Raw genomic sequence first — 18,379 nt, 5'->3', positions numbered from 1 at the left:
ACAGTGCGGCGCTCCCTCAGTACTGCCCCTCCGACAGTGCGGCGCTCCCTCAGTACCGCCCCTCCGACAGTGCTGCGCTCCCTCAGTACTGCCCCTCCGACAGTGCGGCGCTCCCTCGGTAACGCCCCTCCGACAGTGTGGCGCTCCCTCAGTACTGCCCCTCCGACAGTGCGGCGCTCCCTCAGTACCGCCCCTCCGACAGTGCGGCCCCAGCAATGTGTTTGTGGTGAATGACAGGATGAACCACATTGATTCTGTGCTGTCTCTGTCCTCTATCAGATACAGTAACTCCTGATCTCTGTTTCCAGGGAGAGCTCCTTATCTGTCGGAGTTGCTGATTCCAGCAATCGGTGGTGCGGCTGTGATGTTCGTCTTATCCTTGATGTTCTGTCTGATTCTCGTGCTATGTCGAAGGCAAGTAACCACTTTGATCAAGACGACAGTTCACTCGCATTCGTATAGCGCCTTCCACCACCTCTGTGCAGCCAATGAAGAAGTACTTTTCAGGTGTAGTCACTGTTCTAATGTAGAAAACGTGGCAGCCAATTTGTGCACAGCAAGCTCCCACAAGCAGCAATGTGATAATGGCCCAGATCATCTCTTTTTTGGTGATGCAGTGTTGAGGGATAAATATTGGCCCCAGGACAGCGGGGAGCACTCCCCCCTGCTCATCCTCCCTCATCCCTGGGACCATTCTGGTCAATCTCCTCTTTACCTTCTCTGCTCTAAGGAGAACAACCCCAGCTTCTCCAGTCTCTCCACATCACTGAAGTCCCTCATCCCTGGAACCATTCTAGGAGTGAGCAGTGAGGCGAGCAGCGAGGCTTAAAACCGGCAGCAAGGCCCGCCCAGAGCGACGGACCTGGGTGTGAGCAGTGAGGCGAGCAGCGAGGCTTAAAACCGGCAGCGAGGCCCGACCAGATCATCGGACCTGGGAGTGAGCAGTGAGGCGAGCATTGAGGCTTAAAACCGGCAGCGAGGCCCGACCAGATCATCGGACCTGGGAGTGAGCAATGAGGCCCGACCAATTCAGCAGCGGGGGAGAGAGGTAAAAAGTAATCAAAGTGTGACGTCACCAGGAAGCAGGTAAGTGATTGGTTGGTGAGTATTTCTCTTTTTTTAAACTTTAACTCTGTGGTTTATAGTTTCTAAGGCCTCTCTGGTGTAGCGGGGACTGTTGGTAAACCAGTTAACTATAGTGTAATTAGTGGGATTGATTGATTTAATTTAAATTCAATTAATTAAAGGGTAAGTCATGGCAGGACAGCCGGGCCACGTGATATGCTCCTCCTGCAATATGTGGGAACTCAGGGACACTTCCTCTGTCCCTGACAACTACTTGTGCAGGAAGTGCATCCAGCTGCAGCTACTGACAGACCGCATTGCGGCACTGGAGCTGCGATTGGATGCATACTGGAGCATTCACGATGCTCAGGACATCATGAATAGCACGTTTATGGAGTTGGACACACCGCAGGTAGAGGTTGGACAGGCAGAAAGGGAATGGGTGTCCAATAGGCAGAGTACTAGGCGCAGGCAGGTAGTGCAGGGGTCCCCTGTGGCCATCCCCCTCTCCAACAGATACACCACTTTGAGTACTGTTGGGGGGGGATGGCTTATCAGAGGAAGGCAGCAGCAGCCAACTTCCTGGCACCTGGGGTGGCTCTGCTGCACAGAATGGGAGGAAAAAGAGTGGTAGAGCTATAGTAACAGGGGATTCAATTGTAAGGGCAATAGATAGGTGTTTCTGCGGCCGCAAACGAGACTCCAGGATGGTGTGTTGCCTCCCTGGTGCAAGGGTCAAGGATGTCTCAGAGCGGCTGCAGAACATCTTGGAAGGGGAGGGTGAACAGCCGGTTGTCATGGTGCATATAGGCACCAACGATATAGGTAAAAAGCGGGATGATGTCCTAAAAGCAGAATATAGGGAGTTAGGAGATAAATTAAAAAACAGGACCTCAAAGGTAGTAATCTCAAGATTGCTACCAGTGCCACGTGCTAGTCAGAGTAGAAATAGAAGGATACTTCAGATGAATATGTGGCTAGAGGAATGGTGCCAGGAGGAGGGATTCAAGTTCCTGGGACATTGGAACCAGTTCTGGGGGAGGTGGGACCAGTACAAACCGGACGGTCTGCACCTGGGCAGGGCTGGAACCGATGTCCTAGGGGGAGTGTTTGCTAGTGCTGTGGGGGAGGGTTTAAATGAAAATGGCAGGGGGCTGGGAACCTGAGCAGGGAGACAGAGGAAAGGGAAACAAGGATAAAAGCAAAAGATAAGGAGAAAAACAAAAGTGGCAGTCAGAGAAATCAACGGTTTAAATCAAACGTGGCCACAGTAAATAATAATTCTAATAGGTCTAAGAGCGTTAAAAAAACAAGCCTGAAGGCTTTGTGTCTTAATGCGAGGAGCATTTGTAATAAGGTGGATGAATTGGCTGCGCAAATAGAGGTAAACGAATATGATTTGGTTGGGATTACGGAAACGTGGCTCAAGGATGGCCAAGGCTGGGAACTCAACATCCAGGGGTATTCGATATTCAGGAAAGATAGGCAAAAATGAAAGGGAGGTGGGGTAGCATTGCTGGTTAAAGAAGGGATTAACACAATTGTAATGAAGGATATTAGCTCTGATGATGTGGAATCTGTATGGGTAGAATTGAGAAATACTAAGGGGAAAAAACATTAGTGGGAGTGATATATAGACCTCCAAACAGTAAGGCGGAGGTTGGGGATGGCATTAAAAGGAAAATTAAAGAAGCGTGCAATAAGGGCACTGCAGTCATCATGGGTGACTTTAATCTACATATAGATTGGGCCAACCAAATTAGTAACAATACTGTGGAGGAGGAATTGCTGGAGTGTTTACAGGATGGTTTCCTGGACCAATATGTCGAGGAACCAACCCGAGATCAGGCCATCTTAGACTGGGTATTATGTAACGAGAAAGGATTAATTAGCAATCTTGTTGTACGAGGCCCCTTGGGTCGGAGCGATCATAATATGCTCGAATTCTTCATTAAGATGGAGAATGAAGTAGTTGACTCAGAGACTAGGGTCCTGAATTTAAATAAAGGAAATTTCGATGGTCTGAGGAGCGAGTTGGGTAGGATTGATTGGGGAATGGCACTCAAAGGGTTGACGGTGGATAGGCAATGGCAAACATTCAAAGACCGAATGGATGAGCTACAGAATTTGTTCAACCCAGTTTGGCATAAAAATAAAACAAAAAAGGTGACTGAACCATGGCTAACAAGGGAAATTAGGGATAGCATAAGATCCAAGGAGAGGACATATAAATTGGCCAGAAAAAGCAATAATCCTGAGGGTTGGGAGCAGTTTAGGATTCAACAAAGGAGGAAAAAGGGATTAATTAAGAAGGGGAAAATAGAATATGAGAGTAAGCTAGCACGGAACATAAAAACTGACTGTAAAAGCTTTTATAGATATGTGAAGAGAAAAAGATTGGTGAAGTCAAGCGTAGGTCCCTTGCAGTCAGAATCAGGGGGATTTATAATGGGGAACAAAGAAATGGAAGACCAACTAAATACATATTTTGGTTCTGTCTTCACAAAGGAAGACACAAATAACCTCCCAGAGATGCCGGGGAACATAGGGTTTTATGAAAGGGTGGAATTGAAAGAAATCAGTATTTGTAGGGAAATGGTGTTAGGAAAATTGATGGGACTGAAGGCCGGTAAATCCCCAGGGCCTGAGAATCTACATCCCAGGGTACTTAAGGAAGTTGCCCTCGAAATAGTAGATGCATTGCTGGCCATCTTCCAGAACTCGACAGACTCTGGAACAGGACCCATGGATTGGAGGGTAGCTATTCAAAAAAGGTGGTAGAGAAAAAGCGGGGTAAGCCTGACATCGGTAGTGGGGAAAATGCTAGAGTCCATTATAAAAGATGTAATAGCAGAGCACTTGGAAAGCAGTGACAGGATCGGACAAAGTCAACATGGATTTACAAAAGGTAAATCATGCTTGACTAATCTACTGGAATTTTTTGAGGATGTAACTGGTAAAATAGATAAGGGAGAACCAGCGGATGTGATATATTTGGACTTTCAGAAGGCTTTCGTTAAGGTCCCACATAAGAGATTAGCGTGCAAAATTGAGGCACATGGGATTGGGGGCAAGGTATTGACTTGGATAGAGAACTGGTTGGCAGATAGAAAGCAAAGAGTTGGATAAAACGGGTCATTTTCCGAGTGGCAGGCAGTGACTAGTGGGGTACCGCAAGGATCGGTCCTAGGACCCCAGCTGTTCACAATATATATTAATGATCTGGACGAGGGAATTGGAGGTAATATCTCCAAATTTGCAGACGACACAAAGCTGGGTGGGAGGGTATGCTGTGAGGAGGGTGTCATGAAACTCCAGTACGATTTGGACAGGTTGGGTGATTGGGCAGAAACATGGCAAATGCACTATAATGTGGATAAATGTGAGGTTATCCACTTTGGTGGCAGAAACAGGAAGGCAGATTATTATTTGAATGGCAATAGATTGGGAGAAGGGGAAGTGCAAAGAGACCTGGGTGTCCTTGTGCACCAGTCGCTGAAGGTAAGCATGCAGGTACAGCAGGCGGTTAAGAAGGCAAATGGTATGTTGGCCTTTGTAGCAAGAGGGTTTGAGTACAGGAACAAGGATGTCTTGCTACAGTTGTACAGGGCCTTGGTGAGACCGCACCTTGAGTATTGTGTGCAGTTTTGATCGCCTTACCTGAGGAAGGACGTTCTTGCCATGGAAGGAGTGCAGCGAAGATTCACCAGACTGATACCTGGGATGGCAGGAATGACGTATGAGGAGAGATTGGGTCGATTGGGCTTATACTCACTGGAGTTTAGAAGATTGAGAGGGGATCTCATCGAAACCTATAAAACTCTGTCAGGCCTGGACAGGCTAGATGCAGGAAGGATGTTCCCGATGGCTGGGTAGTCCAGAACCAGGGGTCACAGTCTAAAGATAAGGGGTAAGCCATTTAGGACAGAAATGAGGAGGAATTTCTTCACCCAGAGAGTGGTGAACCTGTGGAATTCTCTGCCACAGAGGGCAGTGGAGGCCAATTCATTAAATATATTCATGAAAGAGTTGGATATATTTCTTAAGGCTAAAGGGATCAAGGGATATGGGGAGAAGGCAGGGACAGGGTACTGAATTTGGATGATCAGCCATGATCTCATTGAATGGCGGAGCAGGCTCGAGGGGCCGAATGGCCGACTCCTGCTCCTATCTTCTATGTTTCTATGTTTCTATCAATCTCCCCTTAACCTTCTCTGCTCTAAGGAGAACAATCCCAGCTTCTCCAGTCTCTCCACATCACTGAAGTTCCTCATCCCTGGAACCATTCTGGTCAATCTCCTCCACAGCATCTCCCTGGCCACTTTCTCAGTACTGCCCCGCAATGCAGGGTTAACCTGCTCACACAGGGACTTGAGCACATAAAGCTAGGCGGACACTTCAATGCAGTACTGAGAGAGAGCTGCACTGTCGGAGGGGTCGTACTGAGGGAGCGCCGCAATGTCGGAGGGTCAGTACTGAGGGAGCGCTGCACTGTCGGAGCGGCAGTACTGAGGGAGCGCCGCACTGTCGGAGGGGCAGTACTGAGGGAGCGCCGCAATGTCGGAGGGGCAGTACTGAGGGAGCGCCGCGCTGTCGGAGGGGCAGTACTGAGGGAGCGCCGCACTGTCGGAGGAGCAGTACTGAGGGAGCGCTGCACTGTCAGAGGATCAGTGCTGAGGGAGCGCCGCACTGTCGGTGGGTCAGTACTGAGGGAGCGCCGCACTGTCGGAGCGGCAGTACTGAGGGAGCGCCGCACTGTCGGAGGGGCAGTACTGAGGGAGCGCCGCACTGTCAGAGGGGCAGTACTGAGGGAGCGCCGCACTGTCGGAGGGGCAGTACTGAGGGAGCGCCGCACTGTCGGAGCGGCAGTACTGAGGGAGCGCCGCACTGTCGGATGGGCGGTACTGAGGGAGCGCCGCACTGTCGGAGGGGCAGTACTGAGGGCACGCCGCACTGTCGGAGGGGCAGTACTGAGGGAGAGCCGTACTGTCGGAGGGGTGGTACTGAGGGAGCGCCGCACTGTCGGAGGAGCAGTACTGAGGGCACGCCGCACTGTCGGAGGGGCAGTACTGAGGGAGCGCCGCACTGTCGGAGGAGCAGTACTGAGGGAGCGCCGCACTGTCGGAGGGGCAGTACTGAGGGAGCGCCGCACTGTCGGAGGGGCAGTACTGAGGGAGCGCCGCACTGTCGGAGGGGCAGTAATGAGGGAGCGCTGCACTGTCGGAGGGGCAGTACTGACGAAGCGCCTCACTGTTATGGGGCAGTACCGAGGGAGTGCCGCACTGTCGGAGGTGCAGTCTTTCAGATGAGACATTAAACCGAGGCCCTGTCTGCTCTCTCAGGTGGATGTAAAAGATCCCACGGCCACTATTGGAAGAAGACCAGGGGGGAGTTCTCCCCGGTGTCCTGGGGCCAATATTTATCCCTCAACCAACATCACTAAAAAACAGATGATCTGGTCGTTATCCTAGTGCTGTTTGTGGGAGCTTGCTGTGCGCAAATTGGCTGCCGCGTTTCCTGCATTACAACAGCGACCACACTTCAAAAAAGTGCTTTATTGGGTGTGAAACGCTTTGGGAAGTCCTGAGGTGGTGAAAGATGCTGGAGAAATGGGAGTCTGTCTTTCTCTCTCTTGCTACCTACCCCATTTCGCTCCCTCTCGTTCATTCTCTGTTACGTTCCCACCCTCCCTTCCCTTGCCCCCTCTCTCACTCTTCCCCTTCAGGCATGAGGAGGGGACAGCGCTCACGATCTCACGCTGGCCTCCTGAACTCAGTTCCCCACAAGCAGCACGTCTGCGGAAAGGCGCGGGAAGCTGGGAGGGGAAGCGATAGCTGGGAGGGGAAGTGGGGAATGGATGATGGTGGTTTATGTGCACTGAGCATTGACAGACCGATTCTGAAATCACCGGAGTGAAATTTATAAATTTATTCTGGTCTTTGCCGGTTTTATGCCCCACACCAGCCTCCTCCCACCCCTCTTCATCTCACCCCATCAACACCAGCCTCCTCCCACCCCTCTTCATCTCACCCCATCAACACCAGCCTCCTCCCACCCCTCTTCATCTCACCCCATCAACACCAGCCTCCTCCCACCCCTTTTCATCTCACCCCATCAACACCAGCCTCCTCCCACCCATCTTCATCTCACCCCATCAACACCAGCCTCCTCCCACCCCTCTTCATCTCGCCCCATCAACACCAGCCTCCACCCTCCCCTCTTCATCTCACCCCATCAACAGCAGCCTCCTCCCACCCCTCTTCATCTCACCCCATCAACACCAGCCTCCTCCCACCCCTCTTCATCTCACCCCATCAACACCAGCCTCCTCCCACCCCTCTTCATCTCACCCCGTCAACACCAGCCTCCTCCCACCCCTCTTCATCGCATCCCATCAACACCAGCCTCCACCCACCCCTCTTCACCTCACCTCATCAACACCAGCCTCCTCCCACCCCTCTTCATCTCACCCCATCAACAGCAGCCTCCTCCCACCCCTCTTCATCTCACCCCATCAACACCAGCCTCCTCCCACCCCTCTTCATCTCACCCCATCAACACCAGCCTCCTCCCACCCCTCTTCATCTCACACCATCAACACCAGCCTCCTCCCACCCCTCGTCATCTCACCCCATCAACACCAGCCCCCTCCCACCCCTATTCATCTCACCCCATCAACTCCAGCCTCCTCCCACCCCTCTTCATCTCACCCCGTCAACACCAGCCTCCTCCCACCCCTCTTCATCTCACCCCATCAACACCAGCCTCCTCCCACCCCTCTTCATCTCACCCCATCAACACCAGCCGCCTACCACCCCTCTTCATCTCACCCCATCAACACCAGCCGCCTACCACCCCTCTTCATCTCACCCCATCAACACCAGCCTCCTCCCACCCCTCTTCATCTCACCCCATCAACACCAGCCGCCTACCACCCCTCTTCATCTCACCCCATCAACACCAGCCTCCTCCCACCCCTCTTCATCTCACCCCATCAACACCAGCCTCCTCCCACCCCTCTTCATCTCACCCCATCAACACCAGCCTCCTCCCACCCCTCTTCATCTCACCCCATCAACACCAGCCGCCTACCACCCCTCTTCATCTCACCCCATCAACACCAGCCGCCTACCACCCCTCTTCATCTCACCCCATCAACACCAGCCTCCTCCCACCCCTCTTCATCTCACCCCATCAACACCAGCCTCCTCCCACCCCACTTCATCTCACCCCATCAACACCAGCCTCCTCCCACCCCTCTTCATCTCACCCCATCAACATATCCTTCTATTCCTTTCTCCCTCGTGTGTTTATCCAGCTTCCCCTTAAATGTATCTCTGCTCTTCACCTCGACCACTCCCTGTGGTAGCGAGTTCCCCATTCTCACCACTCTCTAGGTAAAGGAGTTTCTCCTGAATTCCCTATTGGATTTATCAGTGACTATCTTATATCGATGGCCCCTAGTTCTGGTCTCCCCCACAAGTGGAAACATCTTCTCTACGTCTACCCTATCGAACCCCTTCATAATCTTAAAGACCTCGATCAGGTCACCCCTCAGCCTTCTCTTTTCTAGAGAAAAGAGCCCTATCTTTCCTCATAGTTATAATCTCTCAGTCCTGGTATCTTTCTTGTATATCTGTTTTGAACCTTCTCCAGCGCCTCTATATCCATTTTACAATATGGAGACCAGAACTGTGTACAGTGCTCCAAGTGTGGTATTGTGGCGTACCGATCACAGAAAGGACACAATCTGCTTTCCCGTCCGTAGACTATAAATCAGGCGTCATGCCTTTAAGAAGGATCACACCTTTAAGAAACTCGATCTGCAACATAGTTAAGCCCAGAGCGGGGGAGGAGCAGTCGAAGCTGTGCACTGATGAAAGGCAGTCGTACTTTGTGTAGTCTCTCACTCCATTTTGTGTTCAGCATGCAGCCTCAACAATTAAACCTTTTCTGTTGAACCTGTCCCGTGTTCAGTATTTTTTGCTAGGAGTACATAGACTCCTACATTGGTGACCCCGACACTCAGGACGACTCCTAAGTGTAACCATGGCTGACACAAACGCAGTTTCTGTGAAGCTGCTGGAGTTCTGGGAGAACCTAGCCAACGCCTGGTTCCTTTAAGCCGAATCGCAATTCCGACTCCGCGGCATCACCGCCGACGCAACGATGTACGACTACCTCCTCGCCTCCCTGGGCAGCTCCACAATCACAAAAGTCTGGACAACACTACAAAACCCTCCGGAGGAAGGCAAGTACGCACATCTCAAGGCTGCGCTCATTAAAAAATTCACAGCCTCCCAATTCTTGCGCAACTGCTACCTCCTCGACCTCCCGGGCCTCGGTGACTCCACACCGTCAGACTTGCTCTCACACATGCTTGCTCTGACCGACGAGAAACCGCCCGGTTCCCTCTTCCGCACGCTCTTTATCCGCCGACTACCTCCCAGCATCCGCCCGGCGATCGTGGCGTCCAGGCTCACGGACCTCGAGGCCCTGGCTGACGAAGCCGATAAGCTCCTGTCCGCCAGCTCCAACCACGCCGTCACCCCCGACCTGACCTCCGCAGCGTCGGTGCGCACTCCACCCTCTATCGCGCGGCCACACAGCTCGGCCACGAGGCCCCCACGTCCCCCAAGCCCTCCGACCCAGGGCTACTGCTACTTCCATACCCGGTTCGGCGCACGGGCACGCCGCTGCAGCCATCCCTGCACGTTTCCAACCGCCCCCACACCAGCCTACACGATGGCCGTGGGGCAAGCAGGCACGCTGCTGTACATTACGGACAGCGCTTCCGGACGCCGTTTCCTATGCGACACGGGCGCGCAGCGCAGCATCATTCCCGTGTCCGCCCTCGAGTTCCAGCGAGGCGGCCGTGGCCCTGCGCTTGCTGCCGCCAACGGCACCGACATCCGGACATACGGCACCCGCACCGTCACCATCGACTTCGCAGGCCGCCGCTACCACTGGGAGTTTATCACCGCCAAGGTGCTCTCCCCGCGCCTCGGTGTGGATTTCCTGTGCGCCCACGGCCTGTTGGTCGACATGTCACCTATCCCGGGCGCCATGGCCCCCCCCAACTCGCCGAAATGGCGTGGCGGTGCCGCGCCCGCTCAACGGACGACTACTCAGCACTCCTGGCTGAGTTCCCAGCCCTCACCAACCCGACCTTCTCCGCGAAAGTTGCTAAGCACGGGGTAGAACACTTCATCCCCACCACAGGCCCACCGGTGTATGCCCACGCCCGCAGGCTGGACCCGGCCAAGCTGGAGATCGCGCGGGCCGAGTTCGCCACAATGGAACAGCTCGGCATCACCCGCCGCTCCAACAGCCCCTGGGCCTCACCACTCCACATCGTCACCAAACCCGACGGGGGATGGCGCCCCTGCGGGGACTACCGGCGCCTAAACGACGCCACCACGTCGGATCGGTACCCCATACCGCACATTCAAGACTTCTCGGCTAGACTGGCCGGCCGCTCAGTCTTCTCCAAAGTCGACCTGGTGCCCGGTTACCATCAGGTGCCAGTCCACCCCACGGACGTTCCCAAGACGGCCATAATCACCCCTTTTGGGCTATTCGAGTTCCTCCGAATGCCCTTCGGCCTCAAAAACGCGGCCCAGGCCTTCCAGCGGCTCATGGACTCGGTCCTCCGGGACCTGAAGTTCCTCTTTGTCTACCTGGATGACATCCTGGTAGCTAGTTCCTCCAAGCAGGAACGCATCGAGCACCTCCGCACCCTGTTCCAGCGGCTCAGTGAGCACGGGCTCATCATCAGCCCAGCCAAGTGCCAATTCGGCCTCAGCAGAATCGAATTCCTCGGCCACCACATCATGCAGGACGGAGCCATTCCCCTGCCCGCCAAGGTGCAAGCCGTCCAGCAGTTCCCCCGGCCTACCACCATCAAAGGCCTCCAGGAGTTCTTGGGGATGATCAACTTTTACAACCGCTTCATTCCCGGAGCGGCCTCCCTCATGCGGCCCCTATACGAAGCCCTCCGGGGTAAGAAAGACAGAATGGCGATCGAGTGGTCGGCGGACATGTTGACCGCTTTCGACTCGACCAGAAAGGCGCTCGTCGATGCCACCATGCTCGCTCACCCACAGCCCAACGCCAGGGTGGCCCTCACCACGGACGCCTCTGACCACGCGGTCGGCGCCGTGTACAAACAGTGGGTCGACGGGGCCTGGAACCGCTGGCCTTTTTCAGCCGCCAACTGCGCCCCCCGGAGGCCAAAAACAGCGCCTTTGACCGCGAGCTCCTCGCACTGTACCTGGCAGTCCGCCATTTTAGATTTCTTCTGGAGGGCCGCCCCTTCACCGCGTTTGTCGACCACAAACCCCTGACATTCGCGATGGCGAAATCTACGGACCCGTGGTCAGCCAGGCAACAACGCCAGCTCGCCGCGGTGTCCGAATTCACCACGGACATCTGGCACGTCTCCGGTCGAGACAACGTGGTGGCCGCCTGCCTATCCCGCCCCGCCGTCCACGGCGCCCACCTGGCAGTGGACTATGCTCAACTGGCAGCGGAGCAACACACCGACCCCGATCCGCTCTCCGTGCCCACAACCCTCCTGGGGCTGTGACTGACCGACGTCGCCTGCGGCCCGTCCGCCGTCAGTCAAATGCGACACCTCCTTGGCGCAACCCCGCCCCGTAGTCCCGGTGTCCTGGTGAAAATGGATGTTCGACATTGTCCACGGCCTCTCACACTCCGGCACCCGCGCGTCCATTAGACTGGTGGCCAACCGATTTGTCTGGCGCGGCCTGCGCAAAGATGTGCGCATCTGGTCCAGATCCTGCATAGCTTGCCAGCGTGCCGAAATTCACCAGCACGTCAAAGCCCCACTCGAGGAGTTCACCGTGCCAGAAAGAAGGTTTGACCACGTCCACATCGACCTCGTCGGCCCCCTGCCGCCATCACAAGGTCACACGCACCTGCTGACAATCGTGGACCGTACCACCCGCTGGCCCGAGGCCATTCCACTGACGTCCACCAGCACCGCCAACATCGCGAGGGCGTTCATCGGTACCTGGGTCGCTCGGTTCGGCGTCCCCTCCGACATGACTTCAGATAGAGGCCCGCAGTTCACCTCTGATCTGTGGGCCGCCATCGCCCGAAACCTCGGGGTGGCCGTTCACCGCACCACGGCTTACCGCCCCCAAGCCAACGGACTGTGCGAGCGATTCCACAGGTCCATGAAGGCGTCCCTCCGTGCCAGCCTCGAGGATGAGGCTTGGATTGACCGCCTCCCGTGGGTGCTACTCGGCCTACGCTCCGCGGTCAAGGAAGACCTGCAAGCTTCGGCGGCGGAACTTGTGTACGGCCAGCCGCTGCGCGTACCTGGAGAGTTCCTGCCCACCGCCACGACCCCCTGGTCGGCTGACCAGCAACGCCACGCTTTCGCCAACCGAGCACAACAGTTCGCTCCGGTACCCACCGGCTGGCACGGCGAACCAGCAACCCGCGTACCACCTAGCCTGCACATGGCCAAATTTGATTTTGTGCGCCATGACGCCCACCGAGGACCTCTATGGCCCCCATACGACGGACCCTACAAGGTACTCCAGACGGGGAACAAGTTCTTCCTCCTCGAAGTGGGCGGCAGAACTGACAAGGTGTCGGTCGACCGGCTCAAGCTGGCGCACATAGAGCCCGATGAACCCGGTCAAGTGGGCCAACCCCCACCGCGGGGTAGGCCGCCTAAGAGCCCAACGCGTCCGACCACCCTGCTCCCGACACCAACCGCCAAGAGCCGTTCCGGCCGTGCCATCAAACCGCCATGCCAGTTCGTACACTCCCTACTAGCGGATTCTGGGGGGAGCTGTGTGGCGTACCAATCACAGAAAGGACACAATCCGCTTTCCGGTCCGTAGACTATAAATCAGGCGTCATGCCTTTAAGAAGGATCACACCTTTAAGAAACTCGATCTGCAACATAGTAAAGCCCAGAGCGGGGGAGGAGCAGTCAAAGCTGTGCACTGATGAAAGGCAGTCGTACTTTGTGTAGTCTCTGACTCCATTTTGTGTTCAGCATGCAGCCTCAACAATTAAACCTTTTCTGTTGAACCTCTCCGAGTTCAGTATTTTTTGCTAGGAGTACGTAGACTCCTACAGTATAACCAAGGTATATGGAGACCAGAACTCCGCACAGTGTTCCAAGGGTGGTCTAACCAAGGTATATGGAGTCCAGAACTGTGCACAGTACTCCAAGTGTGGTCTAACCAAGGTATACGGAGACCAGAGCTGTGCACAGTGCTCCCAGTGTGGTCTGACCAAGAAATATGGAGACCGGAACTGTGCACAGTGCTCCAAGTGTGGTCTAACCAAGGTAAATGGAGACCAGAACTGTGCACAGTGCTCCAAGTGTGGTCTAACCAAGGTAGATGGAGACCGGAACTGTGCACAGTGCTCCAAGTGTGGTCTAACCAAGGTATATGGAGACCAGAACTGTGCACAGTTCTCCAGGTGTGGTCTAACCAAGGTATATGGAGACCAGAACTGTGCACGGTGCTCCAAGTGTGGTCTAACCAAGGTATATGGAGACCAGAACTGTGCACAGTGCTCCAAGTGTGGTCTAACCAAGGTATACGGAGACCAGAACTGTGCACGGTTCTCCAAGTGTGGTCTAACCAAGGTATATGGAGACCAGAACTGTGCACGGTGCTCCAAGTGTGGTCTAACCAAGGTATATGGAGACCAGAACTGTGCACAGTGCACCAAGTGTGGTCTAACCAAGGTATATGGAGACTGGAACTGTGCACAGTGCTCCAAGTGTGGTCTAACCAGGGTATATGGAGACCAGAACTGTGCACAGTGCTCCAAGTGTGGTCTAACCAAGGTATATGGAGACTGGAACTGTGCACAGTGCTCCAAGTGTGGTCTAACCAAGGTATGCGGAGACCAGGACTGTGCACGGTTCTCCAAGTGTGGTCTAACCAAGGTATATGGAGACTGGAACTGTGCACAGTGCTCCAAGTGTGGTCTAACCAAGGTACGATACAAGTTTAACATAACTTCGCTGCTTTTCAATTCTATCTCTCTAGAAATTAACCCCAGTGCTTGTTTTGCTTTTTTATGGTTTTATTGAAGTGCGTCGCTACTTTTAGTGACTTGTGTATCGATTTATTTTTCTCTTGTTTATTTCAGGAAGGCGAAGCCATCAGCGATGAATTCGACAGAAATGCAGAAGCTGACTGGCCAGCTCACCCCACTGCCTACTGCGAGCTTGGTACACAGACCCCCCTTGATTTAGAGTCATCGAGTAATACAACACATAAAGAGGTCCTTCGGCCCATTGTGTCCACGCCGGACATCAAGCCCTGTCTATTCTAATCCCATTTTCCAGCACTTAGTCCGTAGCCTTGTATGCTATGGTGTTTCAAGTGCTCATCTAAATGCTTCTTGAATGTTGTGAGGGTTCCTGCCTCTACCACCCTTTCAGGCAGTGAGTTCCAGATTCCAACCACCCTCTGGGTGAAAAAGTTTTTCCTCAAATCCCCTCTAAACCTCCTGCCCCTTACCTTGAAACTATGCCCCCTGGTTATTGACCCCTTTACTAAGGGGAAAAGTTCCTTTCTATCTACCCTATCTAAGCCCCTCATAATTTCATACACCTGAATTAAATCTCCCCTCAGCCTTCTCTGTTCCCAAGAAAACATCCCCAGCCTGTCCAGTCTTTCCTCATCGCTAAGATTCTCCAGCCCAGGTAACATCCTGGTGAATCTCCTCTGCACCCTCTCCAATGCAATCACATCCTTCCTATAGTGTGGTGACCAGAACTGCACACAGTACTCCAGCCGTGGCCTAACTAGCATTTTGTACAGCTCCATCATAACCTCCCTGCTCTTATATTCTATGCCTCGGCTAATGAAGGCAAGTATCCTATATGCCTTCTTAACCACCTTATCTACCTGTCCTGCTGCCTTCAGGGATCTATGTACATGCACACCAAGGTCCCTCTGATCCTCTGTCCTTCCCTTGCCTTTTTAGTCCTCCCAAAATGCACCACCTCACACTTTTCAGGGTTAAATTCCATTTGCCACTGTTCTGCCCATCTAACCAACCCGTCTATATCATCCTGTAGCCTGAGGCTTCCCTCCTCGCTATTTACCACTCCACCAATTTTCGTGTCAACTGCGAACTTACTGATCATACCTCCTACATTCATATCTAAATCATGAATGTACACTACAAACAGCAAAGGGAACCAGCACCGATCCCTGCGGTACACCACTGGACACAGGCTTCCAGTCACAAAAAGAACCTTCGACCATCACCCTCTGCCTCCTGCCACTAAGCCAATTTTGAATCCAATGTACCAAGTTGCCCTGGATCCCATGGGCTCTTACCTTCTTGACCAGAGTCCCATGCGGGACTTTGTCAAAAGTCTTACTGAAGTCCATCAACTGCACCACCCTCATCCACACACCTAGAAACATAGAAACATAGAAGATAGGAGCAGGAGTAGGCCATTCGGCCCCTCGAGCCTGCTCCGCCATTCAATGAGATCATGGCTGATCATCCAAATTCAGTACCCTGTCCCTGCCTTCTCCCCATATCTCTTGATCCCTTTAGCCTTAAGAAATATATCCAACTCCTTCTTGAATATATTTAATGAATTGGCCTCTACTGCCTTCTGTGGTAGAGAATTCCACAGGTTCACCACTCTCTGGGTGAAGAAATTCCTCCTCATTTCAGTCCTAAATGGCTTACCCCTTATCCTTAGACTGTGACCCCTGGTTCTGGACTCCCTGGCCATTGGGAACATCCTTCCTGCATCTAGTCTGTCTCGTCCTGTTAGAATTTTATAAGTTTCAATGAGATCCCCTCTCCTTCTTCTAAACTCTAGCAAGTATAGCCTAATCGACCCAATCTCTCCTCATACGTCATTCCTGCCATCCCAGGTATCAGTCTGGTGAATCTTCGCTGCACTCCCTCCATGGCAAGAACATCCTTCCTCTGATAAGGTGACCAAAACTGCACACAATACTCAAGGTGTGGTCTCACCAAGGCCCTGTACAAATGCAGCAAGACATCCTTGTTCTTGTACTCGAACCCTCTCGCTGCGAAGGCCAACATACCATTTGCCTTCTTAACCGCCTGCTGCACCTGCATGCTTACCTTCAGCGACTGGTGCACAAGGACCCCCAGGTCTCGTTGCACTTCCCCTTCTCCCAATCTATTGCCGGTCAGATAATAATCTGCCTACCCGGTTTTGCCAGCAATGTGGATAACCTCGCATTTATCCACGTTATATTGCATCTGCCATGCTTCTGCCCAATCACCCAACCTGTCCAAATCACCCCCTCGAAAAATTCAATCAAATTGGTCAGACATGATCTCCCCCTGACAAATTACTTATCGATTAGAACACTCTCCCTTCCTCTCCGCATTCTCGGGTGGTGGCTCCCCCGAGGGCGAGGTCGCACACGAGTTCTGCTGCAGAGGGCTCAGATGGGGACTTGGATGATGGGGGGCGGCCTACAGCTGATGGGTACGCACAACAAAATGCTTGGTGCTTTGTCAGGCCTGCCAGAAAGCCTACGTGCAATGCCCACAGATCCCGGAAGGTAGCAGGCCAGGCAGATGATACTAAAATCGGCTGCGTGGTTGATACTGAAGAAGGAAGCTGTAGACTGCAGGAAGATATCAATAAATTGGTCAGGTGGGCAGAACAGTGGCAAATGGAATTCAATCCGGAGAAGTGTGAGTTAATGCATTTGGGGAGGGCTAACAAGGAAAGGGAATACACATTAAATGATAGGACACTGAGTAGTGTGGAGGAACAAAGGGACCTTGGAGTGCATGTCCACAGATCCCTGAAGGTAGCAGGCCAGGTAGATAAGGTGGTTAAGAAGACATACGGAATGCTTGCCTTTATTAGCCGTGGCATAGAATACAAGAGCAGGGGGGTTATGCTTCAACTGTATAAAACACTAGTTAGGCCTCAGCTAGAGTACTGCGTGCAGTTCTGGTCACCACATTACAGGAAAGATGTGATTGCACTAGAGAGGGTACAGAGGAGATTTACAAGGATGTTGCTGGGAGTAGAGAATCTTAGCTATGAGGAGAGACTGGATAGGCTGGGTCTGTTTTCCTTGGAACAGAGGAGGCTGAGGGGAGACCTTATTGAGGTGTAAAAAATTATGAGGGGCCTAGATAAAGTGGATAGAAAGGACCTATTTCCCTCAGCAGAGGGGTCAAAAACCAGGGGGCACAGATTTAAAGTAATTGGGGGAAGGTTTAGAGGGGATTTGGGGGGAAATTTATTCACCCAGAGGGTGGTGGGGGTCTGGAACTCACTGCCTGAAAGGGTGGTCGAGGCAGAAACCCTCATCACATTTAAAAAGTACTTGGATATGCGCTTGAAGTGCCGTAACCTACAGGGCTACGGACCGAGAGCTGGAAAGTGGGATTAAACTGGATAGCACTTTGTCGGCCAGCACGGACACGATGGGCCGAAATGGCCTCCTTCCGTGCTGTAACTTTCTGTGATTCTTGAACCGCTGCAGTCCGTGTGGTGAAGGTACTCCCACAGTGCTGTTGGGGAGGGAGTTCCAGGATTTTGACCCAGCGATGATGAAGGATCGGCCGATATATTTCCAAGTCAGGATGGTGTGTGTGACTTGGAGGGGAACTTGGAGGTGGTGGTGTTCCCATGCGCCTGCTGCCCTTGTCCTTCTAGGTGGAAGAGGTGGCGGGTTTGGGAGGTGCTGCCGAAGAAGCCTTGGTGAGTTGCTGCAGTGCATCTTGTAGATGGTGCACACTGCAGCCACGGTGCGCCGGTGGTGGAGGTAGTGAATGTTTAAGGTGGTGGATGGGGTGCCGATCAAGCGGGGCTGCTTTGTCCTGGATGGTGTCGAGCTTCTTGAGTGTTGTTGGAGCTGCACTCATCCAGGCAAGTGGAGAGTATTCCATCACACTCCTTACTTGTGCCTTGTAGATGGTGGAAAGGCTTTGGGGAGTCAGGTGGTGACAGGGTAGATTGAATTATAGAATGATAGAGCACAGAAGGAGGCCATTCGGCCCATTGTGCCTGTGCCGGCTCTTTGAAAGAGCTATCCAATTAATCCCATTCCCGCTGCTGTTTCCCCAGAGCCCTGCAAATTTGTCCCCTTCAAGCACATGCCCAATTGCAAAGTAACCACGATAGCAGGAAAATAATTCCTCAGATTCCCCAGAATGATACCCGGGGCAAAAAGGGTTAAATCATGAAGACGGGTTGGCCCAGACTGGGCTTGTATTCCCTGGAGTTTAGAAGATTAAGGGGCGATCTAATCGAGGTGTTCGAGATGATTAAAGGAGTCGA

At 53.1% G+C, this 18,379-nt stretch overlaps 1 protein-coding gene across 2 annotated transcripts in view; it reads left to right on the top strand.

Annotated features, from left to right (window-relative positions):
* Positions 1-18,379, top strand: part of LOC147110133 (Schwann cell myelin protein-like) — a 129,064-nt gene that overhangs the window by 106,861 nt on the left and 3,824 nt on the right. The window contains exons 10-12 of one of the 2 annotated variants that reach the window (XM_086004066.1): positions 309-418; positions 14,222-14,299; positions 14,736-14,738. In XM_086004066.1, the coding sequence (XP_085860192.1) occupies positions 309-418; positions 14,222-14,299; positions 14,736-14,738 (191 nt within the window). Of the gene's footprint in view, positions 1-308; positions 2,496-14,221; positions 14,300-14,735; positions 14,739-18,379 lie in introns of those variants that run through there. The other variant, XM_086004065.1, reaches the window with a different exon arrangement.

This window comes from Somniosus microcephalus, chromosome 12, assembly GCF_052327205.1.
Source record: "Somniosus microcephalus isolate GS21.2 chromosome 12, FLI_Smic_1.0, whole genome shotgun sequence".
In the NCBI taxonomy this organism is placed as follows: domain Eukaryota; kingdom Metazoa; phylum Chordata; class Chondrichthyes; order Squaliformes; family Somniosidae; genus Somniosus; species Somniosus microcephalus.
The sequence above is the reverse complement of the archived record's forward strand: the minus strand, read 5'-3'. Positions and strand labels throughout refer to the sequence as shown.